The sequence below is a fragment of the Capra hircus genome, chromosome 13 (assembly GCF_001704415.2).
Source record: "Capra hircus breed San Clemente chromosome 13, ASM170441v1, whole genome shotgun sequence".
Classification (NCBI taxonomy): domain Eukaryota; kingdom Metazoa; phylum Chordata; class Mammalia; order Artiodactyla; family Bovidae; genus Capra; species Capra hircus.
In genome coordinates this window covers 76,536,617-76,563,706 of record NC_030820.1, presented here as the reverse complement: position 1 = coordinate 76,563,706, position 27,090 = coordinate 76,536,617, and the positions used below count along the sequence as shown (strand labels likewise).

General features: G+C 50.6%; 1 protein-coding gene across 1 annotated transcript in view; it reads left to right on the top strand.

Annotated features, from left to right (window-relative positions):
- The window catches only part of PREX1 (phosphatidylinositol-3,4,5-trisphosphate dependent Rac exchange factor 1), a 178,927-nt gene continuing 159,661 nt past the window's right edge, over window positions 7,825-27,090 (top strand). The window contains exon 1 of the mRNA XM_018057997.1: window positions 7,825-8,167. Within this exon, the coding sequence (XP_017913486.1) occupies window positions 7,955-8,167 (213 nt within the window). The 5' untranslated portion in view covers window positions 7,825-7,954. The remainder of the gene's footprint in view (window positions 8,168-27,090) is intronic.

Sequence of the window (27,090 nt, the reverse complement as noted above, 5' to 3'; positions counted from 1 at the left end):
GTACATTTCACATTGCTGAGGACCTCCATTTGTGTGGTAGGGGAAGAAAGTCCTTTCTTTTATAGAAGGATCTTTTGTGTTTTCTTCAAGATTTCTGGGGGCTGTAAGAGCTCATTGTGCCCTCATATTCCCTTGTAGAGCTGGCAGAGCAGGATTCTTAATGTCTGCATTTAACAGATGAGGAAACTGAGGCTCAGAAAAAGGAACAAAATTCCAGTTCCCAGTCTCTGCTGCCACACATTTATTTGGATATATGTGTATCCAGACAGACATGGTAAAAAATAGTGCCTGATATATAGTGAGGACTCAAAAAATAAAAGGCAACAGTTGGTATTAGAACTTTCTCCCTTTCAGCAGAGGTTCCAGGAATGGAATTTGCCCAGCATATCTGGAAGGCAGGCTACAGTATAAATGGCACTTGGAGAGGGCGCGGTTGTTTGTGTTTCTGCTGGCTAAAGAGGAAACCATCAGTTTTCAGTAAAAGTTACCACTGAGATTGCCAGGTGTCTGGATTTGGACTGGGTAGCCCTATTTTTTGAGCAATGAGTCCAGGAAACAAACCAAAAAAACCCCAAAAAACCCAGACATATAAATGTGTGTCCAGTATGTCTGCTGAAACCATCTGGCATCTCTTGCTACAGAATTTCAAGATACACTATCCAGGTCAATCTCCAGGCTTGACTAAGTTGTAGAATTTACCTTTTATGCACCAGTCTATTTCTGAATCTTTTTCTTCACTTTTACCCCCAATCCAGGCTTCATGTTAGGAATCTTAGATCTCTGCTTCATTGGAAAAGCATATGGCAAATAGCAGTCCTCTCTGGGGCATCTGCCTTTTAAGAGAGAAATTGGAAGTGGGAAATACTTATTTCAAAGAATTAGGTGACCCTAATACAAGAAGTATCAATAACCTCAGATATGCAGATGACACCACCCTTATGGCAGAAAGTGAAGAGGAACTAAAAAGTCTCTTGATGAAAGTGAAAGAGGAGAGTGAAAAAGTTGACCTAAAGCTCAACGTTCAGAAAACGAAGATCATGGCATCCGGTCCCATCACTTCATGGGAAATAGGTGGGGAAACAGTGGAAACAGTGTCAGACTTTATTTTGGGGGGCTCCAAAATCACTGCAGATGGTGATTGCAGCCATGAAATTAAAGGACGCTTACTCCTTGGAAGAAAAGTTATGACCAACCTAGATAGCATATTCAAAAGCAGAGACATTACTTTGCCGACTAAGGTCCATCTAGTCAAGGCCATGGTTTTTCCTGTGGTCATGTATGGATGTAAGAGTTGGACTGTGAAGAAGGCTGAGCGCCGAAGAATTGATGCTTTTGAACTGTGGTGTTGGAGAAGACTCTTGAGAGTCCCTTGGACTGCAAGGAGATCCAACCAGGCCATTCTGAAGGAGATCAGCCCTGGGATTTCTTTGGAAGGAATGATGCTAAAGCTGAAACTCCAGTACTTTGGCCACGTCATAGGAAGAGTTGACTCATTGGAAAAGACTATGATGCTGGGAGGGATTGGGGGCAGGAGGAGAAGGGGATGACAGAGGATGAGATGGCTGGATGGCATCACTGACTCGATGGACCTGAGTCTGAGTGAACTCTGGGAGTTGGTGATGGACAGGGAGGCCTGGCGTGCTGCGATTCATGGGGTCACAAAGAGTCGGACACGACTGAGCGACTGAACTGAACTGAATACAAGAAGTGCAGATGTTGGATGGCTGTACAGTTGGTTAATTTAGGAGCTCAGTGACATCAATGATCTAGCTTCTTCCCATCTGTCATTTCTGCCATCTTCAAATGATCAACAATGTGCTTCCTCATGGTGTCAATAGGGCTGCCACACCTCCAAGCATCATGGCTTCACTCAGTTATAATAACTAATACTCAATCGAGTATCAGCAGCATCCCATGCACTTTCAAGTTATTAAGTATACTCATCCGCAAAACAACCCTGTGAGGTAGGAACTCTTATTGGTTTCATTTTACAGATAGATGCATCAAAGCTGGAAGAGATAATCACTTGCACAGTTACACAATAGGAAGCTGTGGGGCTGGAATTTGAACCCAAGCAGCTGGTCTCTAGAGCTACAAGGTCCAAAGTCTAGAGAGAAAGGAAAGGACGAGGTCAGCAGCCAACCTAGGATCGGAAGTGAAGGTCCTAAGCATTTCCTTCTCTCTTTCCTCCAGGCTATATTTCCAAAGCTTTCAGAAGGAATATGACTTGGCAAAGCGCTGGAACCATGAATCAATCTAATATCTATTACGTTCAGATCAGACCTTGAACCAGAGCCTTCTGGAGATATCTGCTTCTAAAAGCAAGGGTTTCTTTGGACAAGTTTTGACTTGGGGAGTTGCAGGTGGCTCCACTAAGAGTAGCAGGAAGAGAACTGTGCTTTGCTCTGAAGAAGTGAACCCTAGCCTGCGTGTGCAGCCTTGGGTGGGGGTGTCCACCTGTTCTGTCCAATGCCAAGGGTGGAGACATCTCTCTCCTCGTCTCAGAAGGCTGCTCTTGGTGCTTGGAATGGGAAAAGATTCTCTGGGCAGCTAGCCTGACTTACTGAGAACTCATTTGAATCTGGGGAATGATTGGCAATTTGGGACAGTCCGATAATGCGATTCTCACCTGGCTTGTTCAACTTGGGATGGAGAAAAAACCACCCCTTGGGGCTTCCCTCAGAGAAAGCAATGGCACCCCACTCCAGTACTCTTGCCTAGAAAATCCCATGGACTGAGGAGCCTGGTGGGCTGCGGTCCATGGGGTCACAAAGAGTCGGACACAACTGAGTGACTTCACTTTCACTTTTCACTTTCATGCATTGGAGAAGGAAATGGCAACCCACTCCAGTGTTCTTGCCTGGAGAATCCCAGGGATGGGGGAGCCTGGTGGGCTGCCATCTATGGGGTCGCACAGAGTCGGACACAACTGAAGTGACTTAGCAGCAGCAGTAGCAGGGGCTTCCCTGGTGGCTCAGTGGTAAAGAGTCAGCCTGCCAAGGCAGGAGACACGGGTTCAATCCCTGATCTGGGAAGATCCCACACACCGATGAGCAACTAAGCCCATGCGTCATAACGACCGAGTCAGGGCTCCAGAGCCCGGGAGCTGCAACTGCTGAAGTCCACGTGCTCTGGCGAGAGCCCGTGCCCCGCAACAAGAGAAGCCGCCACAGCCAGAAGGCCATGCACCACAAGGAAGAGTAGCTCCTGCTCGCCACAACTAGAGGAAAGCCCGTGCAGTAATCAAGACCCAGCACAGCCAAAAAGAAAGAGATGGGTAAATAAAACGAAAAAATCCACCCCTTGCTTTCTCTTAATTACTATCATTTTTAAAAGCAGAGCTTGGGAAGCAGGCGTGGCCTTCAGATCCTGTTGGTTGTTGTTAGTCACTCAGTCGTGTCCGACTCTTGTGACCTCATGTACTGTAGCCCGCCAGGTTCCTCTGTCCATGGGATTCTCCAGGCAAGAATACAGGAGTGGGTTGCCATTTCCTTCTCCAGGGGATCTTCCTGACCCAGGAACTGAACCGGGTCTCCTGCACTGAAGACACATTCTTTACCAACTGATCTACAAGGGAAGCCCAAATCCTGAGCCCACAGAATCTGAGAGCGTCTCATTAGGGAATAAGGAACTCTGTGTGATGTTTCTAAGCACCATTCACTTCTTCCGCACGACCGTGAAACTTATGCAACAGAAACGAAATGGTATTTCCCACTATTTTTGAAGTACACAGTGACAGAAATTCTAAAGTTGTCCCTGTAGGAGAGAATTCCCCTATTATTACCGTCACTTTTTTTTTTTTTTGCTAAACTGAAATTTTTTTTTCTTCCTCCTTTCTCTCCCTTCTTTTGGTGAATGTTCCCAGCTAGAGCTGATGTCAGGACCTGCCCTGGAGACAGACAGGGATCTAAGGGGCTTCTAGCTGAACATCCTGGATGGGAGGGGTGCAAGTGATGAGGAAGAAGGGAGGAGAGGTCAGACTGAAACAGGGAGAGAAAAAGGAAACCTCCCTTCGCTTGTGATTCCTTAGTCACGTTCGGTTCAGCGAGCTGCTCTGCGCCAGGTTTAGCTGGGAGGCGGCCAGCCCTGGACTAAGGGAGTCCCCACTGATCACACGAGCGCCGAGCTCTCTATCTGAGTAATGAGACCTGGGCAGGCAGTGACCTGAGGCAGAAGCCTGGAGGTGCCACCAAACAACTCTGGAAAAGTTGAAAGGATCCGTTGATTTGTTTATTTATTGATGGATTGCTAATCTGGTTATTGCTTTTCTCCTCCTGCTCTGATCTGGAAACACCAGGAGGGAAGGAACCTTATCCACTGTAGTCACTGCTGTAGCCCAGCCTGGCGCACAGTAGGTCTTCAATAAACACTTGAATGAATGACAGAAGGAACTTGCTGTCTTTCTTTGTTGAATGCCTCACTGTCTGCTCCCCTTCCTGGTGTGAGGTCAGCTCCAGGGGGGCCTGAATGGTTATGTCTTGCTGACTTCCATGGTCCCAGCACCTCCTTCCATGTGCAGAACTTCGTAGGTGCTTGTGGCGGACACCTCACTTTCTCTTTTTTTTTTTTTGGCTGCACCATGCGGGATCTTAGTTCCCCAAAGAGGGATCGAACCCGTGCTCCCTGAAAGGGGAGCGTGGAGTCTTAACCATTAGACTGCCAGGGAAGTCCCAGACGCTTCAGAACCCCAAGCTGTTCAGGCAGCCATGTCTCAGGAGATGGAGCAGGATTGTTTTAAGTTGATGGTTACAACCTCGCTCCTGGTCAAGGACTATTTAAAGGTGGTCACGTGTCCCAGTCTGGCCTATGAGGTGTAAGGGAGAGCCTGCTTGCTGAGGGCTTTGGAGAAAGTTTGATAAGAGAGAGGCCCTTTATCCTCTTCTTTCCTTTCCTGCTTTGGAGTGGTGTTAGCAAGCGATGTGGTGGATACAGCAGCCATGTTGTGACTGTGAGGCTCCAAACGTTGGAAGAAAAGCCACCATGATGAGGACTGCAGGGTCGCTGGTGCCTTGGTCCTTGATGAAGTCACCAAGTCCTGAACCAGGCTGAGAAGCCAACCTCTCCTTGGGACCTCTTGTTAAATAAACAACGTCTTATGGGTCGCAAAGAGCTGGACACAACTGGGCGACTAACACTGTAAACACCGTATGACTTAACCCATCAGTAGCCCATTTTCTCCTCCGTGAGCTGAATGCATCCGAGTAGATTCAGTACTCAATGCAAGAATTGAATAAATAAAAGCCTTTACTTCTGGAGTGCTTCCCTGGTAGCTCAGGTAGTAAAGAACCTGCCTGCAATGCAGGAGACCCTGGGTTGATTCCTGGGTCAGGAAGATCCTCTGGGGAAGGGATAGGCTACCAACTCCAGTATTCTTGGGCTTCCCTTGTGGCTCAGCTGGTAAGGAATCTGCCTGTAACGTGGGAGACCTGGATTCGATCCCTGGGTTGGGAAGATCCCCTGGGGAAGGGAAAGGCTACCTACTCCAGCTTTCTGGCCTGGAGGATTTCATAGACTGTATGGTCCATGGGGTCACAAAGAGTCGGACACGATTGAGCAACTTCACTTTTACTTTCACTTGCATTGGTTTCCCAGCTCCAGATCTAACTGACTAGGTGACCTTGGTCAAGACATTTCACCTCTCTGAACCTCAGTTGCCTGTTCTGTAAAATGGGAGTCATTGTAAGAAAAAGAAGAAAAACACACCTGGAAAGCCATGTTTTCTCAACCTCAGAAAAGTGACATTTGGGGCCAGATAATTCTTAGTTACCGGGGACCATCCCATATGTTGTAGGGCATGCAGAGGCATGATGTACCCACTGCTTGCCAGCCGTACTCCCTCCCCAGTGACAACCAGAAATGTCTCCAGACATTGCCTTCCCCTTTCCCCTACCCCATCTCTGTCCATGGGACTGCCTTTCTCTTCCCCATCTCCATCCATAGGATTTTCCCAGGCGAGAATACTGGAGTGGGTTGCCATTTCCTTCTTTAGAGGATCTTCCCGACCCAGGGATTGAACCCGGGTCTCCCGCATTGTAGGCAGATGCTTTACTGTCTACGCCACCAGGGAAGTCAAGTCAGTTTCATTCCAAAGCCAGGGTATTCCCACTATCCTCTCTCTTTGGGGGTAGAAGGATTAAAGACAAGCCAATTGAGGATCAGAGAGGTGCTGTGACCAGGTGAAGATCACACAGCAGTCACTCCAGAGACCTCTTTCCAAGGGAGCTGGTCACCTTTTGGACACAACTGACTCCACTCCCCAAACCTGGCAGGCTCATCTACCTCATACCCTTGACTCTGTGTCCAGGGGAACGTAACTCATTCAAGGCCCAGATCAAGCATCGCCTTGTCCAAGATCAAAAAGAAGCAGCTCAGAGAGGGCATAAGCCACCTTACTTTCTCCCTGTGTCCTTAGGCACCTGCAGTATTTACCCAGAAGCCACTGGGAGAATAATCCTGGGTGTTTGGAACAGCCCAAAGGATGATTACAGCCTACAGGGGGATACTATTGATACCTGAATCAGCCAATCTACACACAGACAAGACAATCTCTGGGTCCAGAAGAGGGGCAGGTCAGGAACTGTGAGGACAGTTTGGAGAGTGGGGCCGGGCTAAGAGGGCTGCTCATACCTACAATATTAATCAAGAAACACGAACAGAGAACTTTCACCTGCGGGACATTGTTCCAAGTAGCCCCTATGGATTAACACATAACCCTGTATAGAACCCCATGAGCTAGGTACCACGGTCATTCCCATTGTCCAGATGAGAACATCGAGGCTCTTGAGTCAAGGAAACCAGGGCAAGGTCACCCAAAGAAACTAGCCAGGGTGGGAGCTGGGGTTTTAACCTGAACAGCCCCCAGGGTGATCTTCCCTTCGCATCTTCCTGTGAGGCAGGTGAGGACATTTGTCGAGCACTTCGCTGACGATCAAGGTCACACAGAGCAGCCTAGACTGGCAGCAGGGTTTCCCAAGGCATTATTGGGGGGTGGGGGTCGCGGAGGAATGGGGGGTGGGCTCGGTCAGAGCAGCTGTCACTAGAGCAGATAATTTCCTCTGGGAAAGGTTGGAAGGGGCAGGCTCATCTCTGGGGGTCGGGGTGGGGGGCACAGAAGTTATAAAGAGAGAAAAAGAAAAGGCAGGAAGGAAGAGGAAAGAGAGAAGAGGGGGTAAGAGAGAGAAGGAGAGAGCCGAGCCGCGCGTCTTCCTTCCCAAGGTCGTGGGAGCGCCCGAGGGCAGCGGGCAAGGTTGGCAGCCTTTTTCGGGGGCCGCTAGGGGTGAGCGCGGCGAGGCGAGGCGGGCTTGCTCCCGAGCGGCCCTGCCGCCAGCTTCCCCAGGCGGGTGTTGACTCAGCCGGAGCGGCAGCCGGCCCTGCGCGCGCGTGCTGCGCGCGGCGGGGGTCGCGTGTGTCGGGGTGGGAGTGGCGTAGCCCGCGGCGGGCGGGGAGCCGGGCGCCACGCGTCCCGGCGCAGAGCTGGGGAGCCGGCCGCACTGCTTCGGCGCCTCAAGGCTCCGCGGGGCCGCGAGCGGAAGACTCTCACCCGAGAAGCCCGGTGGTCCGGCTCGGGTTGAGCCGAGCTTCCGACGTAGCCGCGCCGCGTCTCCAGGGGGAGCGGGGCGCGCGCGGAGCGCCTGTGCGGCCGCGGCGCGGCGTGGCACTTGGCCGACGCTCCCTGGGCGGCGGGGCCCGCCGTCCCGGAGCCCCGAGGGCCGGCCCCCTCCCGCCCCTCGTCCGGCCTCCGCGCGCTGCCTCCGCCCCCCGCCCGGGCCGCCCGCCCTCAGGCCCGCCCGCCAACCCGCCCGCCAGCCCGCCCGCCGCGCCATGCGCCGGGCCCGCCGCTGAGCCCGGCCCGCCGGCGCGCCCCGTCCGGGATGGGGCGCCTGGACGCCTGAGTCGCCGCTCTGCGCGATCTCCGCGCCGGGGGAAGGAGCTGGTGCCGCGCGGCCGCGCTAGGATGGAGGTGTCCGGCGGCCGCGATCCCGGTGGCGACGGGGCTGGGGACAGTGCCCCGCCGGACCCCCTGGCTCACGGCGCCGCTGCGCCCAACTCCGGCCCCTGTACAGCCGCCCGGGAGTCGGAGCGCCAGCTGCGCCTCCGCCTCTGTGTCCTCAACGAGATCTTGGGCACCGAGAGGGACTACGTGGGCACCTTGCGCTTCTTGCAGTCGGTGAGTGTCGCCCCCGGGGGATCGCGGGGACAGTCTCCGCTCCGGCCGCCAGCCCTGCTGCGGAGATCGGCGGGGGTGGGGGTGGGCTCCGGCGTGGGTCCCCACAACCTGTGGCCACGGTCCCCGGGGAGGGGTTCGCGAGGATCGCCTCAGAGGCATCCCGCGGGGCGCGCAGAGCCGTTGGGATGATAGGGCTGCTCCGGAGCTGGGCTGTCGCCTCTCTTGCGGGCCAGCGGTCCAGCCCCAACCCGGGGTCTCCTGCACTCCGTCCCCCCCGCCCCATACTCTGCCCTTTTGTCTTTTTTTCTACCCCCGGCGCCCCGTTTCAAATAGTTTTAAAATTAGTTAAATCCGTGAGGCAGGGTCTTTGGGACCCAGGCGCCGAGAGCTCGGGCTCCTGCGTTTTTGCCACCTTCCCCCCCAACGGGGATTTCTTGGCCACCTAGTGCACCGCGGACTACTCATCTAGGACGGACCCTGGAAATCCGCGAGCCCAGCATCCCTGCGCGCCCCGCAGAGTAGGATAAAACCCAAAGCCTGGAGCAGGAACAGAGGTCGCCAAAGCCCCCCGGTAGGACTCCTCTTTCCCACGCACACGCATTTGCTGGGGCTGGGGGACAGTGGGTTTCAAACTCACGACTCGCCGGTTCCATCCCATCCCCCTCCACCCCCAACCTCAAGTTGCCAAACCACTGGCATCAGATTCTATAAAATAACTGAGCGCTTATTATGTGCCAGGCGCCTACGTGTGTCGTGAGAAGGTTGGACCTTCCCAAGTGGCCCACGAAGTAGGGACGAATACCTCCCTCATTTTTCAGATGGGAGGATTTTTTAGCTCCAGAGGGTCTGAGTAACTTGCCCAGAATCAAACAGCTGTTTAACCGGGGATACTGGATTTTGAACCAGGGCAGTCTGTTCTGTACTGCATTTCTTTGTTGTTGTTGTCGTTTCTTCTCTTTCTTCTTCTTCTTTTTTTTTTAGTCTGTGAGAGGGAGGAAGGGGCCACTTCCCTACCGTCCTAGGAAGTGAGAAAAGTGGCTAGGGGGTGGAGGGGGTGGGTCTGAGGCAGCCTGGCTGGAAGTTAGGAGACTGGCAGGGCTTTAATCTCCCAGCCTCCTGCTGGGACCTCATTTACTCCCTTCTCTGCTCTAGGAAGTCTTTTAATCCTGGTGCAGGAATGGCTGGGGGGCAGCGGGCAGAGGGGGCAGTTGGTGGTTCCTTCAGAAACCAGGCCCTGCAGTTCCCAGTCTCCCCGGGGAAAGAGGGAGGCTCTGGCATCCTCTGGGATCCCCTGTGGCTTAGGGGTGCAGCCGAGGCTGTGTGAGGTCTGAGTTTTAACTCCAGGAGGATGGAGCCCTTCTCTCTGTGAAAGGAGGGGTGTGTGTGTGTGTGTGTGTGTGTGTGTGTGTGTGTGTGTGTGTGTTGAGGGGGGTGGTGGTGGAGAGTTGTGCGGAGGCATTGAAAACCTTTTGGCTGAAGGACCCTTCTAGAAAAGCCTATGAGAATGAAGCAGGATTGGCATTTCTTTCCCATCCCTCCCTCTCTCACAGAAAAAAAGAGAAAAAAAAAAATCTGCTCAGTTTTAAGCTGGCAGTTTCTGAATTAAAGATGTAGGCAGTCCTGGTGTCTCTGAGCAATGTCAGCTTCCAGGGAACTCCTCACTTCTCCTTCTGAGCCACTCCCTGCTTCTTAGTCTGGAAGAGAAAGAGCAAAGACAAGCCAGTTTTTACATTAATGGGGAAGAAAAGATACCCAGTACTCCCACATCCTTGCCCTGGATGGTGTGGTGCCTTTCAGAAGAGGAGATGGTGTTTGGGTTCACCGTGGTTTTAAATTGTCCACGTGTAGAGTCCAAGGAAACTGAAATAATGGAAATTGATTAGAGTCATTCTTCTTATTAAAAAAGAACAGGAAAAAGATAAAAGACTTCTACACTTCCATATCATCACCTTGACACTTTGAATCTGCTGAATTCATCCTTTTTCTTTCTTTTGGACTGCCCCGTCTGTTTTGAGATGAGCTGGTTCTGACGTTGACATCTTGGATCACTCTCGCACCTGTCCTGGCCTCAGTTTCTCCACTTGTCAGAGGCAGGGAGGGGAAGCCAGGCTTTCTTTCTGCCTTGTCTTTTTGGGTGTCCCCAAGCTTGTGCCAGCAAACGGATTGATTGTGTAACTTGATCAGCTGTACCTCAGCTGTGAGCTGCAGGAGACCTCTCTTGTTTTGCTTTCTCAAAAACAGTCCCCAAACAACCCAAGGTCTTTCAGTTTTGAAAACCCAGGGCTTGGAGCTTCACGAACTGCTAATTACCAAGGCTTTCCATGGCAGCCAGGCTGGCAGCCTGCAGGCTGTGAATCTCTCCTGTCTTCCCACTCCCTCCTCCCAGCCTTTATGTTATACTTACTGAGGGACTGTTCCTGCTTGGAAGAAATGTTGGGTAATCCCTCCTTGCTTTTAATTCCATGTGGCAGAGGCAGGTCTCAAAGGGCTGCCCTGGCCTCCTTGAGTCCCTCGTTTTAAGGTCCCCTTGCCAGTAGAAGTGAAGCCTCTGTGGTAAACTGCGCATTATGGGAAATGCAGAAAAACCAGGTCTTAAGTTTCTGTGCTGGAGAAGGGCATGTTCTAGCCAAGGGTGGCAATATATGAGTGTTTCCAGAAATCCAAGTATGAGGTTGAGCTCTGGAGCCAGACTGCTGGGGGTCAGGTCCTTGGGCTCTGTGACCTTAGGCAAGTGGCATAACCTCTCTGAACCTCACTTTCCTCATCTGTAAATGGAGAATGATAGTACATCTTATAGGGTTTTGAAGAGGATAAGTGAATTATATTAATATATATATAAAGCACTTAGAACATTGCCTAGCAGGTTGTAAGGCAATTCTAAATATGAGTTATTATAATTAATTGTTATATGATACTTAAAGATTACAGATGATTAGGATTATAGGATTCTAGTAGCCAGCAAGCAGGAGTAGTCAGGGAGGGCTGCCTGGAGGAAATGAGATCTGAGTCGTTACTGAAAGGAGGACAGGAACTCTGGGTGAATTTCCTTTTAACCATCTACATTCCAGAACTAGTGGTTTTGTTTGGTTCTGGGTTTGGGGGCTCTCAGGCTCCTCCAGAATCTCCCCGTCTCTCCTTACCTCCTTCAGGAGTTGGTTTGCACTTCCTCCCTTATCTCCAGTGGGGCCTGATGACTTTGGTGCCATATTTTCTATCTGTTTATTGAAGAGCCATGGGAAGGGAAGGACAGCCCTCTCGTATTGATGCTGGATCTCTCTTGGAGGACCCTCTAGAGGTGGCAGGAGAAGATGCCTCGGATTTTGAGAACCTTGGGTCTCAGCCTTTAGAAGCTCTGGCAGTTTTAGGTGCATCGGGTATACTCTTGTTAATACGGATAATGACAGTGATATTACTGCCTGTCATTACTGTGTAGGGGCTGACACTGATTCATTTCTTACCCTTCTATCCATTCATTTGATCTTTCCAGTACCCCTGTGAAGGAAGTGCTGTCTTATCCCCATTGGCAGATGAAGAAGCTGAGGCAAAGATAGTTTAAGTGAGCTGTTCATGTAGATAGCTGCCTTCCCTGGAACTCATGTCTGCAGCCACTTCGCAGACTGCCTCTGGCTTATAAAGGGCTTGACTCGTGACTTATGGAGGTGGCAGAACTGGGATTTGAACCCAGGTCTGTGTGACCCTTACCCTCTGCCTGGGCTTCCTCTGGTTACTTCCCCTCTGTGACGCCTGTCTCTTCCGCAGAACGGGCGCAGCTTAGAAGAATGGAAATATCAGGCTGCTGGGTTCCTGCTCTGTACTCCCTGTCTCTTTATGGCGTGAGGGTTGAGGTTGGGGCTCTGGAGCCAGGCTGCTGGTGTTCAAACCCTGGCTTTACTCCACACTGCCTGTAGGTGTCCCTGGGCAGGTCACCAGCCTGCTCCGTGTCTCAGTTTCCCTATCTGCATAATGAGCACAGTATAGCAGCTGCTGCCTCATAGAGGAAAGTTTGCATTTCCAGTGAGCCTGAGGTTATCGCTGTTAGCACTGTGCCAGGCACACAGTAGGTGCCCAGAATGCTCTGGTAGCTTTTTGAGGGGATGTGCAGCATTGGGGGGCAGAAGAGTTGGTCTTTTTGGGGCTCAAAGTCTTCCTCCTTAAAAAGAGGCCATGTGATCCTTGAACCCACTTGCCTCATGCTTATATTGGTTTGGGGTCTCCACCTACAAGTCAAGGAGGCTGCCTTTGGGGACAGCTGCCAATGGCTTTCCTAAAGGATGTGTCATCCAGCCTGGGTGGATGGGCAGAGAGACTCCTGTGTCGGGGGTGGTCAGCAGACCCCTGAAGGGCTCCCCTTGGCTCTCTGATGAGAGAAAGGGCTCCCCGTTCCTCCATGAGGCAGCAGCTGCTATACTGTGCCCATTAAACAGAGGGGGAAACTGAGACACAGAGCAGGCTGGTGACCTGCCCGGGGCCACCTACAGTCAGTGTGTAGGAAAGCCAGGATTTGAATACCAGGACAGGACAAAGACGGGTCACTCTCAGACTCCCAGAGGGTCTTCCTGAACTGGCTGGGCCGGGGTCCCTGAGGAACAAGAGGCAGAGAGCTCCCAGAATGCTTTCTGTGCTTCTGCTTTCTGGGGGTAGGAGACGAAAGCTTTTCTTCTCATTGGAGCTCTGGTTGCCAAAACAAGAAACTGTGGTTTTGTGTTGCCACTTTTTTTTTTTTTTTTAAAGATTTTTGTACTCTTAGTCTGACACTAGGGAGCGATGCTGGGGAGTGGGGGTGGGGGGTGCCTCTTAAATTTTGCACTCACAGAATGACCTGCCTGGTGACGTGGCGGGGGGGTTTCACAAGGTTGTGTTGTGCAAAGGAGGATGCTCAGAAGTTCCGCCTTGGGAATATAAGCAAGAACCATAATATGATATACATTGTATGTATGACATGACAGGAATTGGGAGAAAAGGATGGATAGAGGTGTATCTTGTGAAGAAAGGCAAGCAGAAAGATTTTAAAAAAAAAGGAAAAAAAGGTTCTAAGAAATGCTATTTGAAATGCCCTTTCCATGTAAAATTAAGCACATGTAGGCTATGGTATTTCCAGTGGTCATGTATGGATGCGAGAGTTGGACTGTGAAGAAAGCTGAGCACTGAAGAATTGATGCTTTTGAACTGTGGTGTTGGTGAAAACTCTTGAGAGTCCCTTGGACTGCAAGGAGATCCAGCCAGTCCATTCTAAAGGAGATCAGCCCTGGGTGTTCTTTGGAAGGAATGATGCTAAAGCTGAAACTCCAGTACTTTGGCCACCTCATGTGAAGAGTTGACTCACTGGAAAAGACTCTGATGTTGAGAGGGATTGGGGGCAGGAGGAGAAGGGGACGACAGAGGATGAGATGGCTGGATGGCATCACCTACTCGATGGACGTGAGTCTGGATGAACTCCAGGAGATGGTGATGGACAGGGAGGCCTGGTGTGCTGCAATTCATGGGATCACAAAGAGTCGGACATGACTGAGCGACTGAACTAACTAACTAACTAACTATGAGAATATATTTTTTACAGCTTGCCAACAGAAGGATTTATTGTACTTTCAGCCTGATTATTAGTTGAAAGCACAGCAATAGTAATAATAATTTTGCTAAGACATACATAGTGCTGGATGTCTGTAAGTCCCAGAAAAGCATTCTCTGTGTATCAGCTCAAAATTTCCAGGTGTTATTGTGCTTCCTGTTCTACAAATGAAACAAAAGCACAGAGAGGTCAAGTCAGTTTCCCAGGGTCACACAGTTTGACGGAACTGGGATTCAAACCCAGGTAGTGTGACTGCACAGTCCACGTTCTTTAACATTACCCTGAACTGCCCCAAAAGGGTGCTGTGCTCACGATCCACATTCCTGCCTTTGTGAGACCTCTGGGCTGCCCAAGTGGGCAAGAATTAAGTCCAGCGATCCAAATGATCTGAGCTTTAGGATGCGAGGGACCCAGGACCAGCCCACTTTGTATTGGGCTGAACATCATCAGGACGGCAGTGAAAATTTTGTGATGATAAAAACCTTAGCATCAGCAGGAGTTAGGTGGGGCCCCTCTTTTGTGTATGGCAGACACAGCTATGTACAGGTAAAGCCATAAAGAAATTAGACTGCTTTGTTCAGAGGTAGAGGGAGTATCTGCTGTGTATTCCAGTCCGTGTTCCAGGCCGCGAGGATGCAGCCGCCAACGGGCCAGACGTGGTCCTTGTCCTTATGAGAAAGATGAGTCAACAGGGATGCTCGAACTCATGCATTTGAATGAATGTGTTCTTCAAACAAACATCCCAGACACCCACTCACTATTATTCCAGTGCTTGCTCTTGTAACTGTTGCTCTGTCACTTTAAGAAGAGATGGATGGGGTTGGTGTCCCTGGCTTTTAGAGGCTTCAAGGGCACCACTGTCTTCGAGAGTGTCCCTTTTATCAGGCCAGTGAGCAGAAGAGCTGTTGGACTCAGGGCCACACCCTCAGATTAAGAAACCCACATCCTCTCTGCTTGACAGCTGGCCCTCTCTTAAAGCGTTTGTAAAAGTTGAGTCTTTGAAGTAGGCCGTGCCTCGCTGCAGAACTTTACCTCCCAGATTTTTGTGCTTTCTCTTCTCCAATAGACATAGGTTCTCTGGCTGGAACCCTAGTGGGAAGTGGGTAACCAGAGTTTGCTGTCCCACTGGCTTTGTTTTGAAAGCACCAGGTGAGGTCAGAGCTGGTTCCTGCCCCAGAATTTAGGAGACATAGAACTTGTGAGCAAGCCAGGGGTAAAGGGAGGGTCTGAATCTCCTTGTTTTGCAGGTGAGGCCCCCAGAGGGACCCCCTGTAGAAGTTGCATCCCCCAGAGGGAGGTGAGCCCTGGTCAAGGGTGGTGACTGCTGCTGGTCGGGGTTCCATCCTGAGAGTTCTGGAGAGAGAAGGCTTGGGGGCCTTCTCTGGGACTTGTGTTTTAGCCCGGATCCACTGTCCCCCTTAAACACGTTCTACAAGGGGCACTTCCAGCCCTAGTAACTGATTTGGGGTGAATCTCTGCATCTTTCAACCTTTGGCATTATTGACACATTGGGCAGGATTATTCTTTGTTTGTGGGGGTGTCCTGTGTGTTGCAGGATTTCAGATGCATTCTTGGCCTCCACTTACTAGATTCCAGTAGCGTCCCCTTCCCCCTGTTGGGGCGATCAGAAGTGTCTCCAGACATTGTCACATGTTCCCTGGGGGCAAAATAGCCCCTGGCTGGGAATCACTGGCTGAAACCTCCTTTGATCACCAGCTCTGCTTTTGGCCCACTTGAAGGCAATTACATGTGTAGCACTGATATGTGTGTGTGTGTGTGAATGTGTATGTGTTTACATAAATGGCGTGATATGGTTTGTATTTTTCACTCTGTGGTGTGTCTTGGGTTCATGGTTAAAGGCACAGACTGGAGACAAAAACAGCCTGTGTTTGAAATGCAGCTCTGCCCCTGTATGACCTTGGATGAGTCGTTTTGCTTCTGTGAGTCCTGGTTTCCTCATCTGTAAGATGGTTGTAGTCCCCCGAGGGTGGCTGCAGGGATCGAGTGTAGTCACTCACATACCTGGTGCAGCTGGGTCCTGGGGCAAGATCAGTCTCCCCGAAGTACATGCCACAGAAGGAAGCCCTGAGGAGGGAGGGAAGCCCTTCAGACTCCCAGACGAGTCTGGATTTTTAGGTTTATTTTTATTTTCTTGACTCTTTGAGGGCCAGAAGGGACTCTGCCCGTCCACCCTTCTTCTGTCGTGTGGTCAGACACACAATCTGTGTTTACCCGCCCAGTTCCTTCCCCAGGGTGGAGCTGGCAACTGATCCCTTGGTTCTGGGCCAGGAGAGGTGAGGCTATTTCAGGCTGGCTGGCCTAGGGACACTGAAGGTTGGTAGAGGCAGGTGGCCAGTTGCCGGGGAGGGTGGGTAGCTTCTGCAAGAAGCTGCTCTTAGGAGGAGTGAGGCCAGGGTCACTGTAGGGTATAGGCAGTCAATGCTTTCATTCACAAATTCACTTCTTAAACAAACAGAGGTTAAGTACCTACTAAGTGTCAGGCATATGGGCTAGATGTTGGCACATGGCCAGTACAAGATGGACAAGGTTCTTGCCCTCGTGGAATCTTCATACAGTACAAAAAGAGATCGCTTGAGAAAGTGACGAGAGGTGTAATCATGATAAGATAAGCCATTGAGGTCCTGCTGGGTGCCAGGTACTGTATGAATTATCTCTTTGAGCCCTTGCAGCAACCTTTGGAATAGAGACTGTCATTATATCTATTTTGCTCCTGGGGAAGCCAAGGCCCAGAGAGGCTGAGGAAACTGCTCAAGTCCACACAGTTTGGGGAGAAGGCAGTGGCAACCCACTCCAGTATTCTTGCCTGGAGAATCCCAGGGACAGAGGAGCCTGGTGGGCTGCCCTCTATGGGGTTGCACAGAGTTGGACACGACTAACGCGACTTAGCAGCAGCACACAGTTTGGAGTGGGTGCACTGAGGAGAAAGGAAGGTGGAGGTACCCTGGTGACGGAGGTGGTGTCATCTGTTGAGATGAGACGGTCAAGGGAGGCCTCTGAAGAGGTGGCCGAGAAGGAGCCCGCCGAGGAAGGAACTGAGAGAAGCGTGCTCCAGATGGTGAGCACAGCGTGTGCAAAGGCCCTGAGGCAGGGCCTGGTTCAGCTTGCTGAAGAGGTGGTCAGGTTGGCGTGGGCAGCAGGGGTTCTGGTGGCGTGAACCTCACGTGCATGGTGAGCCGTTTGGGCTTGAGTCTTGGTGGGATGAAGAGGCCCTGGGGTGTGGCATGGTCTGACTGATGTCCTGAAACTCAGGACTGCACGGCGCCCTTCCCAGGGTCCAGCAAACACCTCCTGCTTCCTGCCTGGGCACCCAGCCAGGAGGAGGACTGCATCTTCCCTTCCCACAGGCAGCTCCCCCCGGTCTGTGCCTGGGCTGTCTAGTGACCTGGGCGATTCTGTCCTCTGTCTCGGTGGGTGCTGTGAGCCGACCACACAGGGAGAGGAGTTGGGGCCCCTCTTCGTGGCCTGGGTGTGGACAGGCTGCACCGGGAGGGCTGTTGAGGTGAGAGACGGGTCCCTGCTTCCCGTGAGGGAGGGGCACCCCATGTTTTCTGTTCAGGAAACTGATTTGCATGTCAGTTCGGTGGCACCTCTGACTCCACCCTCCACTCACAGCTGTCACGACAGCACTTAACCTGGTGTCAGCTCGCGTGTCTTTTTCATACCCACTTCACAGATGAGAAAAATGGAGGCACTGAGGGTAACTCGCCCGGGGACCCACCCTGGGGAACTGGCCACTGCCTCCGCGGCTCTCATCCTTGCCTCCCGTGGTCTGCTCTCCATGCACAGCCTGAGGACCCTCGTTAGACTTGTTAGGTCGTGCCACTGCCCCGTTCAAAGCCCTGCTGTGGCTGCCAGCGCCCTCAGTCAAAGCCAGGTCCTCAGGGTGGCCCAGGAGGTCCCGCACCACTTGCCCTGTCTCTTCTCCCCTCTGTCTCCAAGGCACTTTTTTTTTTCATACGGTTTTTTTAACATTGAGGTATGATTCACATACTATACATTCTACCCCCTCAAGAGTACAGTTCAGTGGTTTGGGGTATATTCACAAAGTTGTGCAATCATCGCTGCCGTCTAATTCCAGAGCGTCCTGTCGCCCTCCCTTGCTCCCCTCCAGCCACACGGGCCCTTTCTCAGGGCCCCAGGCACGCTCCTGCATCAGGGTCTTCCCATTGGTTCTGTCTGGAGTGCACTTCCTCCAGTATCCCCGTGGCTCACTCCTTCAGGCCTCTGCTTAAACCTCGTGGTCTTCGGAAGGTCTTTTCTGACTACCCCCCCAACCGCTTCCTGTTTGAAATTGTACTCTGCCCCCGCTTACTGCTTCCTGTCACCTTTTCTCTCTCTCTCCAGCACCATAAACAGTGCCTGGCACATAGTAGGTGCTCATTAAATATCTGTCAAGTGAAGAAAATAAAACATCTCCTCTGTACACACACACACACACACACACACACACACACACACACACACTTATTTGTTTATTTTTTGACTGCACTATGCAGCTTGTAGGATCTTAGTTCCCCCACCAGGGATTGAACCCACATCCTTGGCAGTGAAAGTGTGTAGTCCTAATCACTGGACTACCAGGGAATTCCCATATTTAAAAAATAATATGATGGTCTTGATTTATATAAATGCTCAGTATTTTTGTGTGGATTTTTTGGCCCCGGGGTCTGGCCCAGACTGTCTGAGTCTGAATTGTGTCTCTGCCCCTCAGTGGCTCTGTGATCCTTGGCAAGGAGTTTCCCTCAAGGAGTTTCCCCTCTCTGGGCCTCAGTTTCCTCATCTGTAAAATGGGTTGGGACACTTTGTTCAGTGTTGGCATATGGCCAGGCTCCAATCAATGATAGTTGTTCTTTTATTAAAATTATCATCATGTTTTAGAGTCTCAGTATTTCCCTTCTTTTTGTTCAAGAACAGTTATGGGGTCTTGTCTTGAAAAACATGCCTCAGATCATTTTTGAAATAAACAACTGAATTCATTTTGGCCAGGTGTCCCCTTACCCTGGACTCCTGGTCTCTGTACTCCTGTCTCTGAAGGCAGTTGGGAGAAAGGACATCTCTGGAATGACTGGCATTTGAGAAGAGATTATTCATCTCGTTCCCTGAGGAACCCACCCAAAGATAGGAAAAAAACGGTCATCTTCTCAAAAATGCATGAAGGCCCCTCCTATTCTACCACTCTGAAATCTCTCCACAGACTTAAGTGGACACAGAAGAAACCATTCTCCACTTCCTGGGCAAGGCTGTTATACATTTTGCTTTCTTTGCATCCTAACAGTTGTGCAGATGAAGAAACTGAGGCCCAGAAATGTGAGGCCACTTACCCAAGATCACAAGAGAGGGTGTATCCGTTGTCTATCGCTGTGTAACGGACTATCCTGCATTTAGTGTTCTGAAGCAGCTCTATTGATGACCACCGTGCAGTTTCTGTGGTCAGAATTCTGGGCACTGGGTAACTGGGTTTTCTTCTCTGGGTCTCACACAGCTGCGGTCATGGTATTGGCTGGACTAGCATTTCGTCTGAATCTTGGGGACCTCTGTTTAGCTTCTTGGGTGAATTTAGTCCCTTGCGGCTGTCGGACTGAGGTCCCCATGTTCTTTCTGGCTGTTTGCTGTGATGACTCTCACCTCCTCAGATCCTGGTCATGTGCTTTTTAAAAAAATCCGTTCTGACAGTCTCTGCCTTTTAATTAGACTGTTTAGCTCATATACATTAATGCAGTTATTGACAGGGTTGGGTTTAGGTCTAACATCCTGCCATTTCGTTGGATCTCCTTCCTCTCCTGTCCCCATTGTGCTGGAGGAAAGGCGAACAGGAAACGCAGGCTGATTGAATCCAGACCCCTTGCTGTGGCTTACACGGCCTCTGAGGTCTGGACTCTGCTCAGCACGCCAGCTTCATCTTCCTTTGCATTCAGGGTGTCCCGGGCTTTCTGTTCTTGAACTTGCTAGGCTGGTTCCACCTTCTCAGCCTTTTCGTTTTGCTGTTCCGCTTGCCTGGAGCACCTCTAACCGTGCTGTGCATGGGGCCCTTCCCTCTCGTTTAGCTGTGTAACCCCAGTGTCACTTCCTCAGGGAGCCTTCGCGTCCTGGTCTCTGTATCACCACACCCTTCTTGGTACCTGTCACTCTTGAAATAGTCTGTTTACTTGATTAGTGTCTGTCTCCCCCACTAGGATACAAGTCACACGAGGTCAGGGCCCCGGCCTGCTGTTCACTGACAGCCCTGCCGCACCCAGCACATAATGGGCGCTCTGTTAATGTGGGTCTCGGGAGTGAGTGTGCGAGCGAAAGGGATTGGATGGGGTTTACTCTGTGGTGGAGGCTCTGCCTGCTCCTGCCACCAGGCCTTCTGGTTCCTTGGCTTTGGGGAGCTTGGACCTCAGCGTGGGGAGTGCCTGCAGACTGGCGTCCTTGGCCTCTTGCCCTTACCACACTGGGAGGGCTGAGGGAGCTCTGTGTGGTCCCAGCCACTGGCTGATGGCAGGCCAGGCTGTTGATTGGGTGTTTTTTTTTTTTTAATTTAAAAAGTTTATTAATTAAAAAAAATTAAAAATTTTTTTTTGTCTGTGCTGAATCCTTGTTGCTGCACGCGGGGTTTCTCCAGGGGCAGTGAGCAGGGGCTGCTCTTCGTTGTAGCGTGCATTCTTCTCATTTCAGTGGCTTCGCTTGCTGTGGAGTACGGGCTCTGGACACAGGCGCTCGTGGCATGCAGGCTCAGGAGCTGTGGTTCGAGGGCTTAGGTGCCTCGCAGCGTGTGGAATCTTCCTGGAGGAGGGATCGAACCCGTGTCCCCTGCATGGGCAGGCAGACTCTTATCCGCTGTACCACCAGGGAAGTCCAACTGGTGGTTTTTTAAGACTTATTTCCCCCTGATCAAAAAGGTCATAAATATAGTGGGCGTGTATGTGTCAAAAACAGATTCTCTTCTGTCCTTTTATTACAGACTCTCTCAGATGGAACCAAGTATGGTAAAATGATACTTTATGTATGTACCTGGCTGTATATTTAACACATTTCTGCACATGTTCGGAGGTCTAGACGTAAAACTCCAGTGTGCTCTATTTGTGGACATTTTAATTCACTTTTTCAAAGTTAATTTTTGGGTACCTTTCAATGTTGACATTTCAAGAATAGAGAGCACCCCATAGACCTTTAACCTAGGTTCACCAGTTTGTTTTATAATTCTCCCCTCTTCTTTCCCCTCTCCACCTCTCCCACCTCCTACACACACATGCATGTACACACACACAGAGTTTTGTTTCCTTTGATCCATTTGAGAATAATTGCAGACATGATGCCCCTAGACAATCTCCTAAGAACACAGATATTCTCTGCTATAACCGCAGTGCACTGAACAAAATCAGGAAATGTAACATTGGTAGTGAATTATACAGCCCACAATCTGTATTCAAATTTCACCTGTTTTTCCAAAAGTGTTCCTTATACTGCCCCGCCCCCCCCCCAACCCCCCTCTTTCCTGGAGTACTCTTGCCTGGAGAATCCCTTGGAGGGAGGAGCCTGATAGGCTGTAGTCCATGGGGTCGCAAAGAGTCGGACATGACTGAACGACTTCACTTTCCCCTCTTTCCCCATCTCCAGAATCCAGTCCTGGATCATGCATTGTGTTTAGTTGACTTCAATGGTGATTTTGACTGGGTGTGACTTTTACCCCTTGTGTGGGTGGTAGAAACTTTCTGCTGAGATGTAGTTCTTCCACTTTTGTCCCCAGGCCACCACTTAGCAGCTCTGTGACCTTGGGCAGATGGCTCTTGGGCCTCAGTTTCTTTTTTTTTGGGGGGGGCCTCAGTTTCTTTGGCTGTGAAATGGGGATATCTCTTTTTCTCCCTCGCACACATTTTATTGAGTGTCTGCTGTGTTCCTGGGTGTGTTGACACTGGGGATTCAGCAGTCACAGGGTAGGCAGACATCTGGGTCCTCAGGCTGGTGGCTGAGAGGAGAGGATTTGGTGGAGTAGACTAGGATAGTAGGTGCTGTGCGTGGAGCTGACTCCCAAGAACATGCTCTTCGTGTGGGCCGTTTTCGCTGTCACTTTGATCGTTGTAGAACTTTTGGAAAATAAAGACAAGCAAAAAGGTCTCACCCTTCCAAACAGCTGTTTCACCTTTCGGTACATTTCCTGCTTGTTCTTTGCGTGTTGTTTCAGCCGAGGTGTGATCACACCACACACACGATGTGATGTTCTCTCTTGCCTCTTCTGTGCATCTCCTGTGTCACCGCTAAGCACACTTCATTGCTAAGCTTTTGATGGCTCTGTACTGAAACATGGGTCTCTGGGTCCGCACTGTCCAAGCTGACTTGTTAGGAAACTGTTGACCGAAACCGTCCACCTTGGCCAGCCCCACTTGCCTGAGTGGTCTCACAACAGGAGGCACCGATAAGGAACATGGTGCTGCTGCTGAAAACTGACTGGGAACATTCGGGAGGGATCAGAAGAGGGAGGAGGGAGATGACCAACCTCCCAGAATCCTTTGCGTTGGCTTCCATCTTGGCTGAGCGATGCACGTGCCACCAGGAAGGACCCTGAATCAGACTATGGGCTGAACAAGATGACTGGCCAGAGACAAGCCACAAAAGAACCCTGTTCCCCTAAAACCCGAGACTGTGAGTCACATGGCAGAGCAGTTCTCCTGGGCTCCCTTACCCCGCTGCTCTCCACCTAGGCGCCCCCTTCCAATAAAGCCTCTTGCTTTATCAGCACGGGTGTCTCCTCGGGCAGTTCATTTCTGAGTGCTAGACAAGAGCCCACTCTCGTGCCCCGGAAGGGGCTTCTACTTCCTGCATCAGAATCCTGGTTACTTACAAATTGCTTTACCTGGGCCTGCTTCATTCTGAAGCTACTGCCCAGCCCTTAGACTGATGGGGAATTAGATGAATTAAGACCTGTCATGCTCTCAAAGCAATGCCTGGCACATGGTAAATGCTTGGTGTATATTAGCTATAGTTATAATAATTATTACAATAACATAATGTAATAATATGGTATATTATAATAACACAATATAATAATATACTATAATAACATAGTATAATAATATACTAATAAAATTATTATTATCATCTAACCATCCCTTTTATATTGAGTATTTACATAGATTTCAGCTTTTCACAATTACGGACCATATGTGTCTTTGTTCAAGCTGCCAGGTCAGTAACTGGAAGCTGAAGAAACTTTGGTTGAGGGCCTTGTGGTCTTTACCAACCCAAAGAAATCACCAACACCTAGAATCCTAGAATTGAGTTGCCAGAGCTAGGAGAGAGCATGACATTGTCTCAGCCAATTGTGTCATTTTCCAGATGGGGAAACTGAGGCACAAAACCGTCCATTGAGTTAGTTGGTTCAGGCTTACAGTGTGAACAGTGAACAGTGAACAGTGTGTGGCTGAGATGGAACTTGGATTGAAAGCAGAGCCCCAGGATTGTTCTGCTCTTGTCCGACAGCTCCGGTGCTTGGAGAGGGAGGGTTTAAGTTGTGTCCAGATGAGCTGGAGGAGTCCTGTGTACCCAGAGGTTTCCTGTGTCTTTGGGAAACTTTATTTTCAGCTTCTTTGACTTCAGTGGCCATAAATGATATGTGTATGTGTGTCTGTCTGTCTGTCTTACTATCATTCAGTGGTCATGGGTCCATAGCCCCACGAGTTCTAAACTGGGGGTCCTCAGGCCAGTGCAGTGCTTAAAATTATTTTTTTATTGGTTGCCAGCATTTCTTGAAAAATTAAGAAATTTCATATAAAAATCTTTTTTTCTGAGTTCTTAAATAATCAGAAGACCGGTCCGCATTAAACTTGCGTGCCTACAGGCGAACACTTGCCTGGAGCTGAACAACAGCCGCCTTCTTTAGACAGGACTTGCGGTCTCCAGTTTGCCACAGTCCCTGCCCTTCCCTAATGTCCCCAACATTGAAACCCAACGTTGGTTGCCATTTGCCATTGTGCTCGCTCTGCTGGACTTAAAAAAAAAAAAGGCTCGAGGACATTGGAAGAGTTCTAACCCTTGTTTCCATCAGATTGAAAACTGAAAGCCAGACCAAGAGAGTTTCATGTTCTTTTCTGTTTGTTTGGAAATTTTGCTGACTTCTTGATTTTCGGTTGTGCTAGGCTTTCTCTGGTTGTGGTGAGTGGGGCTGCTCTCTAGGTACAGTGCACAGGCTTCTCATTGGTGGCTTCTCTTGCTGTGGAGCTGGGCTCTAGAGTGCACAGGCTTCAGTAGGTACGGTGCACAGGCTTAGTTGCCTCACAGCACGGGGGATCTTCCTGAACCCGGGATTGAACCCATGTCTCCTGCATTGGCAGGAGGATTCTTAACCCCTGAGCCGCCGGGGAGGTGTGAGAGTTACATGTTTTAAGAAAACAAAAGCAGCCAGCTTTCCCTTTGGAAGGATTACTAACACCTTTAGTAAGCAAAAAGAGTGCTTTTTTGTCCAAAGGTTGTGACCCTCATCGTCATCACGGAGGACACCCATCCCGCCCCCGCCCCAGCCCCTTCCACTCAGGCAGCTGAGTCTGAGATGCATTTTGCAGTTTGTGGGTGCTCCCTCTATCCTCTGAGGTGAGCGGAGGGGGAGAAGGTGGTTCTCTCTTGGAGAGGGTGATTCTCTTACCCCAGCTTCCACTTCCTGTGGCCTGTGGGCAGTCACTCTCTTTTCTTTTTTGCAATCTCAGCTGTTGAACTGGAGGTTCCCACACTCATCTGTCCTGCTTCCTGAATCTTGTTCTGTACTTGGGCTCCTTTGGGAGATTCCGGGCCGCAGATCCTCGAGAGGACGCAGTGGGCTCCTCTGTGGGTGTTCAGAGGTCCCTCAGTTGCCATCGGGGGCCTACGCTTGGATTCGAGGACCCCGATGCCTTCCCAGTGAGGCTTGGCATCCTCCTTCTCTCCCCGGCTTTGTTTCTCCAAAATCTAGAAGGTTTTGAAACAGTAGCAATAAAAGAGCAGCAAGTGCTGGTCCTCAGGCTTCTTTGGTTGCAAGTGACAGAAAACCAGTTTAATGCCTTCAACATAGACCGGACTTGCTTGGTTTGTGTTAGGGGAGGGTCCGGCTGCTCCAGTGGGGTGAGTGGGCTCTGATTGGCTGTCTTGAGTCACGTGCCCAGCCCAGAACCCCCTCACTGAGGCTGACTGGCCAGGTATGGGTGAGGGGCCCACCTGTACCCCGTGCCCATGGAGGAGCCGTGAGTCCTGGAAGGCAGACTCCAGGGCCCTGGGACTGGGAGAAGGGGAGGGATGCCAGCTGAGAGCATCTCTTCTCCTCTGTGCTGGTACCGTCATCCCGGATTGGAAGCCTTTGCCTTCCCCTGAGTCTTGGGTCCCAGGGAAGCTCTGTTGTCACTGGGGCTGCCCACATTGCCCAGTGGCGTTTCCACATCCTACCTTCAAAGCCTTGGTCATATCCTGCTTCCTGAAAAGACCTTCCCTGACCGTTCTGGCTCTTGCCATGGGTCTAATAATAGCACCAGCATCCACATGTGTGTGATGTCCTCAGTGGACAAGTCTCAAGCAACATAGCCTCCCCGGAATCTCGTGGGGAAGCCAATCCTGTGTTACCTATTTTATCCACGAGGAAACAGAGGCTCAGAGAGGTTCGGCGCCCAGAAACTCTTCAGGGTCACACAGCCTCCTTCTCTCTCATTGGAGGCTCCCGCGTGTGTGTTTTGTTTTCTCTGAGGCCACACAATTTGGATTTGAATCCCTGGTGGCTCAGTGGTAAAGAATCCGCCTGCAATGCAGGAGTCCCGGGTTCGATCCCTGGGTCGGGAAGATCCCCTGGAGGAGGACATGACAACCCACTTCAGTATTCTTGTCTGGAGAATCCCATGGACAGGGGAGGCTGGCGGGCTACTGTCCATGGGATCACAAAGACTGAGTGACTATACTTTCACAGTTTTCTGCCTCTTTAGGAAAATGGCTTAACCTCTGTATCTGGGGAAGAACATTCTAGGCACAGGGAATAGCAAGTACAAAAGCCCTGAGGCAGGGGTGTGTTTCAGAAACAGAAAGGAGGCAGTGAGCCAGGTGAAAAATGAATTGGAGGTGAAGTCAGGGAGGTAACAGTGAGTGGAGAGGCCGGTGGGCAGATTGTGGGCTATTGTAAGGACTTTGCATTTGACTTTGAGAGAGGGGGAAGCCCTTGGAACTTTAGAACAAAGCAGGGACCAAATCTCGCATAGTTGTCCCAGGATCCATTTGGTTACCAGGGGAGAATGGACTCTAGGGGGGCAGCATGGAGGCAGAGGGGGGAGGCTGCGAGGTAGTAGCCCAGGTGGAACAAGGCGACAGCTGGGGTCTGGGGTGTTCTGCGGGTGGTTAGAAGTTAGTTATTTGCTGCTCCTTTGTGTTCCTGGGTTGTTCATTAGCTGTGTGACCTTGGGTCCTGGCTTTAATTTCATTGAGCCTCAGTTTTCTCATCTGTAAAATGGGGTTAATGGTGTTACTTTTCTTATCAGGCTGTGGGTATGAATTGCATGCAATGTAAAGGGCTTTCCAGAATGCCTGACAAACACTCAGCAAATATTTGTGGAATAAACCAGTGAGTGAATGACGGAGTTTGGGGCTGCTCCAGCTCTGCCCAAGGCAGCATCTACCCCTGAGGTTAGCCCCAGAGCGGAAAGCATCCCGCCCTGCCACCCCCAACTCTACCCTCCTCCTCCTGACACATGGAGATTTGAATGAACAGAACCCAGAATGTTCTGGCAACAGTCATTCCCTCTTTCCTAGTGACAAAGACATCTTTGTTATTCCTGGGTGTGAAATCCATCTTAGAAATGGTGCAGGCTCAAGGGGCAGCTTACAAGGATGGGGGGGAGACTTGGGAGAAAGACATCTCAGGGCCCCATGGAAGGACAGCCTGCTCCCCCACAATCATGTAGCCTCGTGTGGGTCAGAATTCTCTTGAATTAGTAGTGTTTTGTGGAATGAGAACTATGTGGAGCCACATTCTTCCTCAGTAACCACATCAATCAACATTGCCATCATCTGTCTCTCACACACAGAAAAAGTCATAATACCCGGTGCTGGTGTGGTTGTTTGGAAATGGACAGTTCCATGATTCCTATCAAGAGTATTAATGCTGCTGTCTTTTGGGAAGAATAGTCTGGCCATGTTTTCTTATTTGTTCATTTATTTTCCTTCTAACTTCATTGAGATACAATTCAATGAAATTGGAGGGAAAATAAATTAGAGGATGAGATGGTTAGATGGCATTACCAACTCAATGGACATGAGTTTGAGTAGGCTCTGGGAGATGGTGAAGGACAGGGAGGCCCGGCATGCTGCAGGCCATGGGTTCGCAAGGGGTCGGACACGACTGAGCGACTGAACA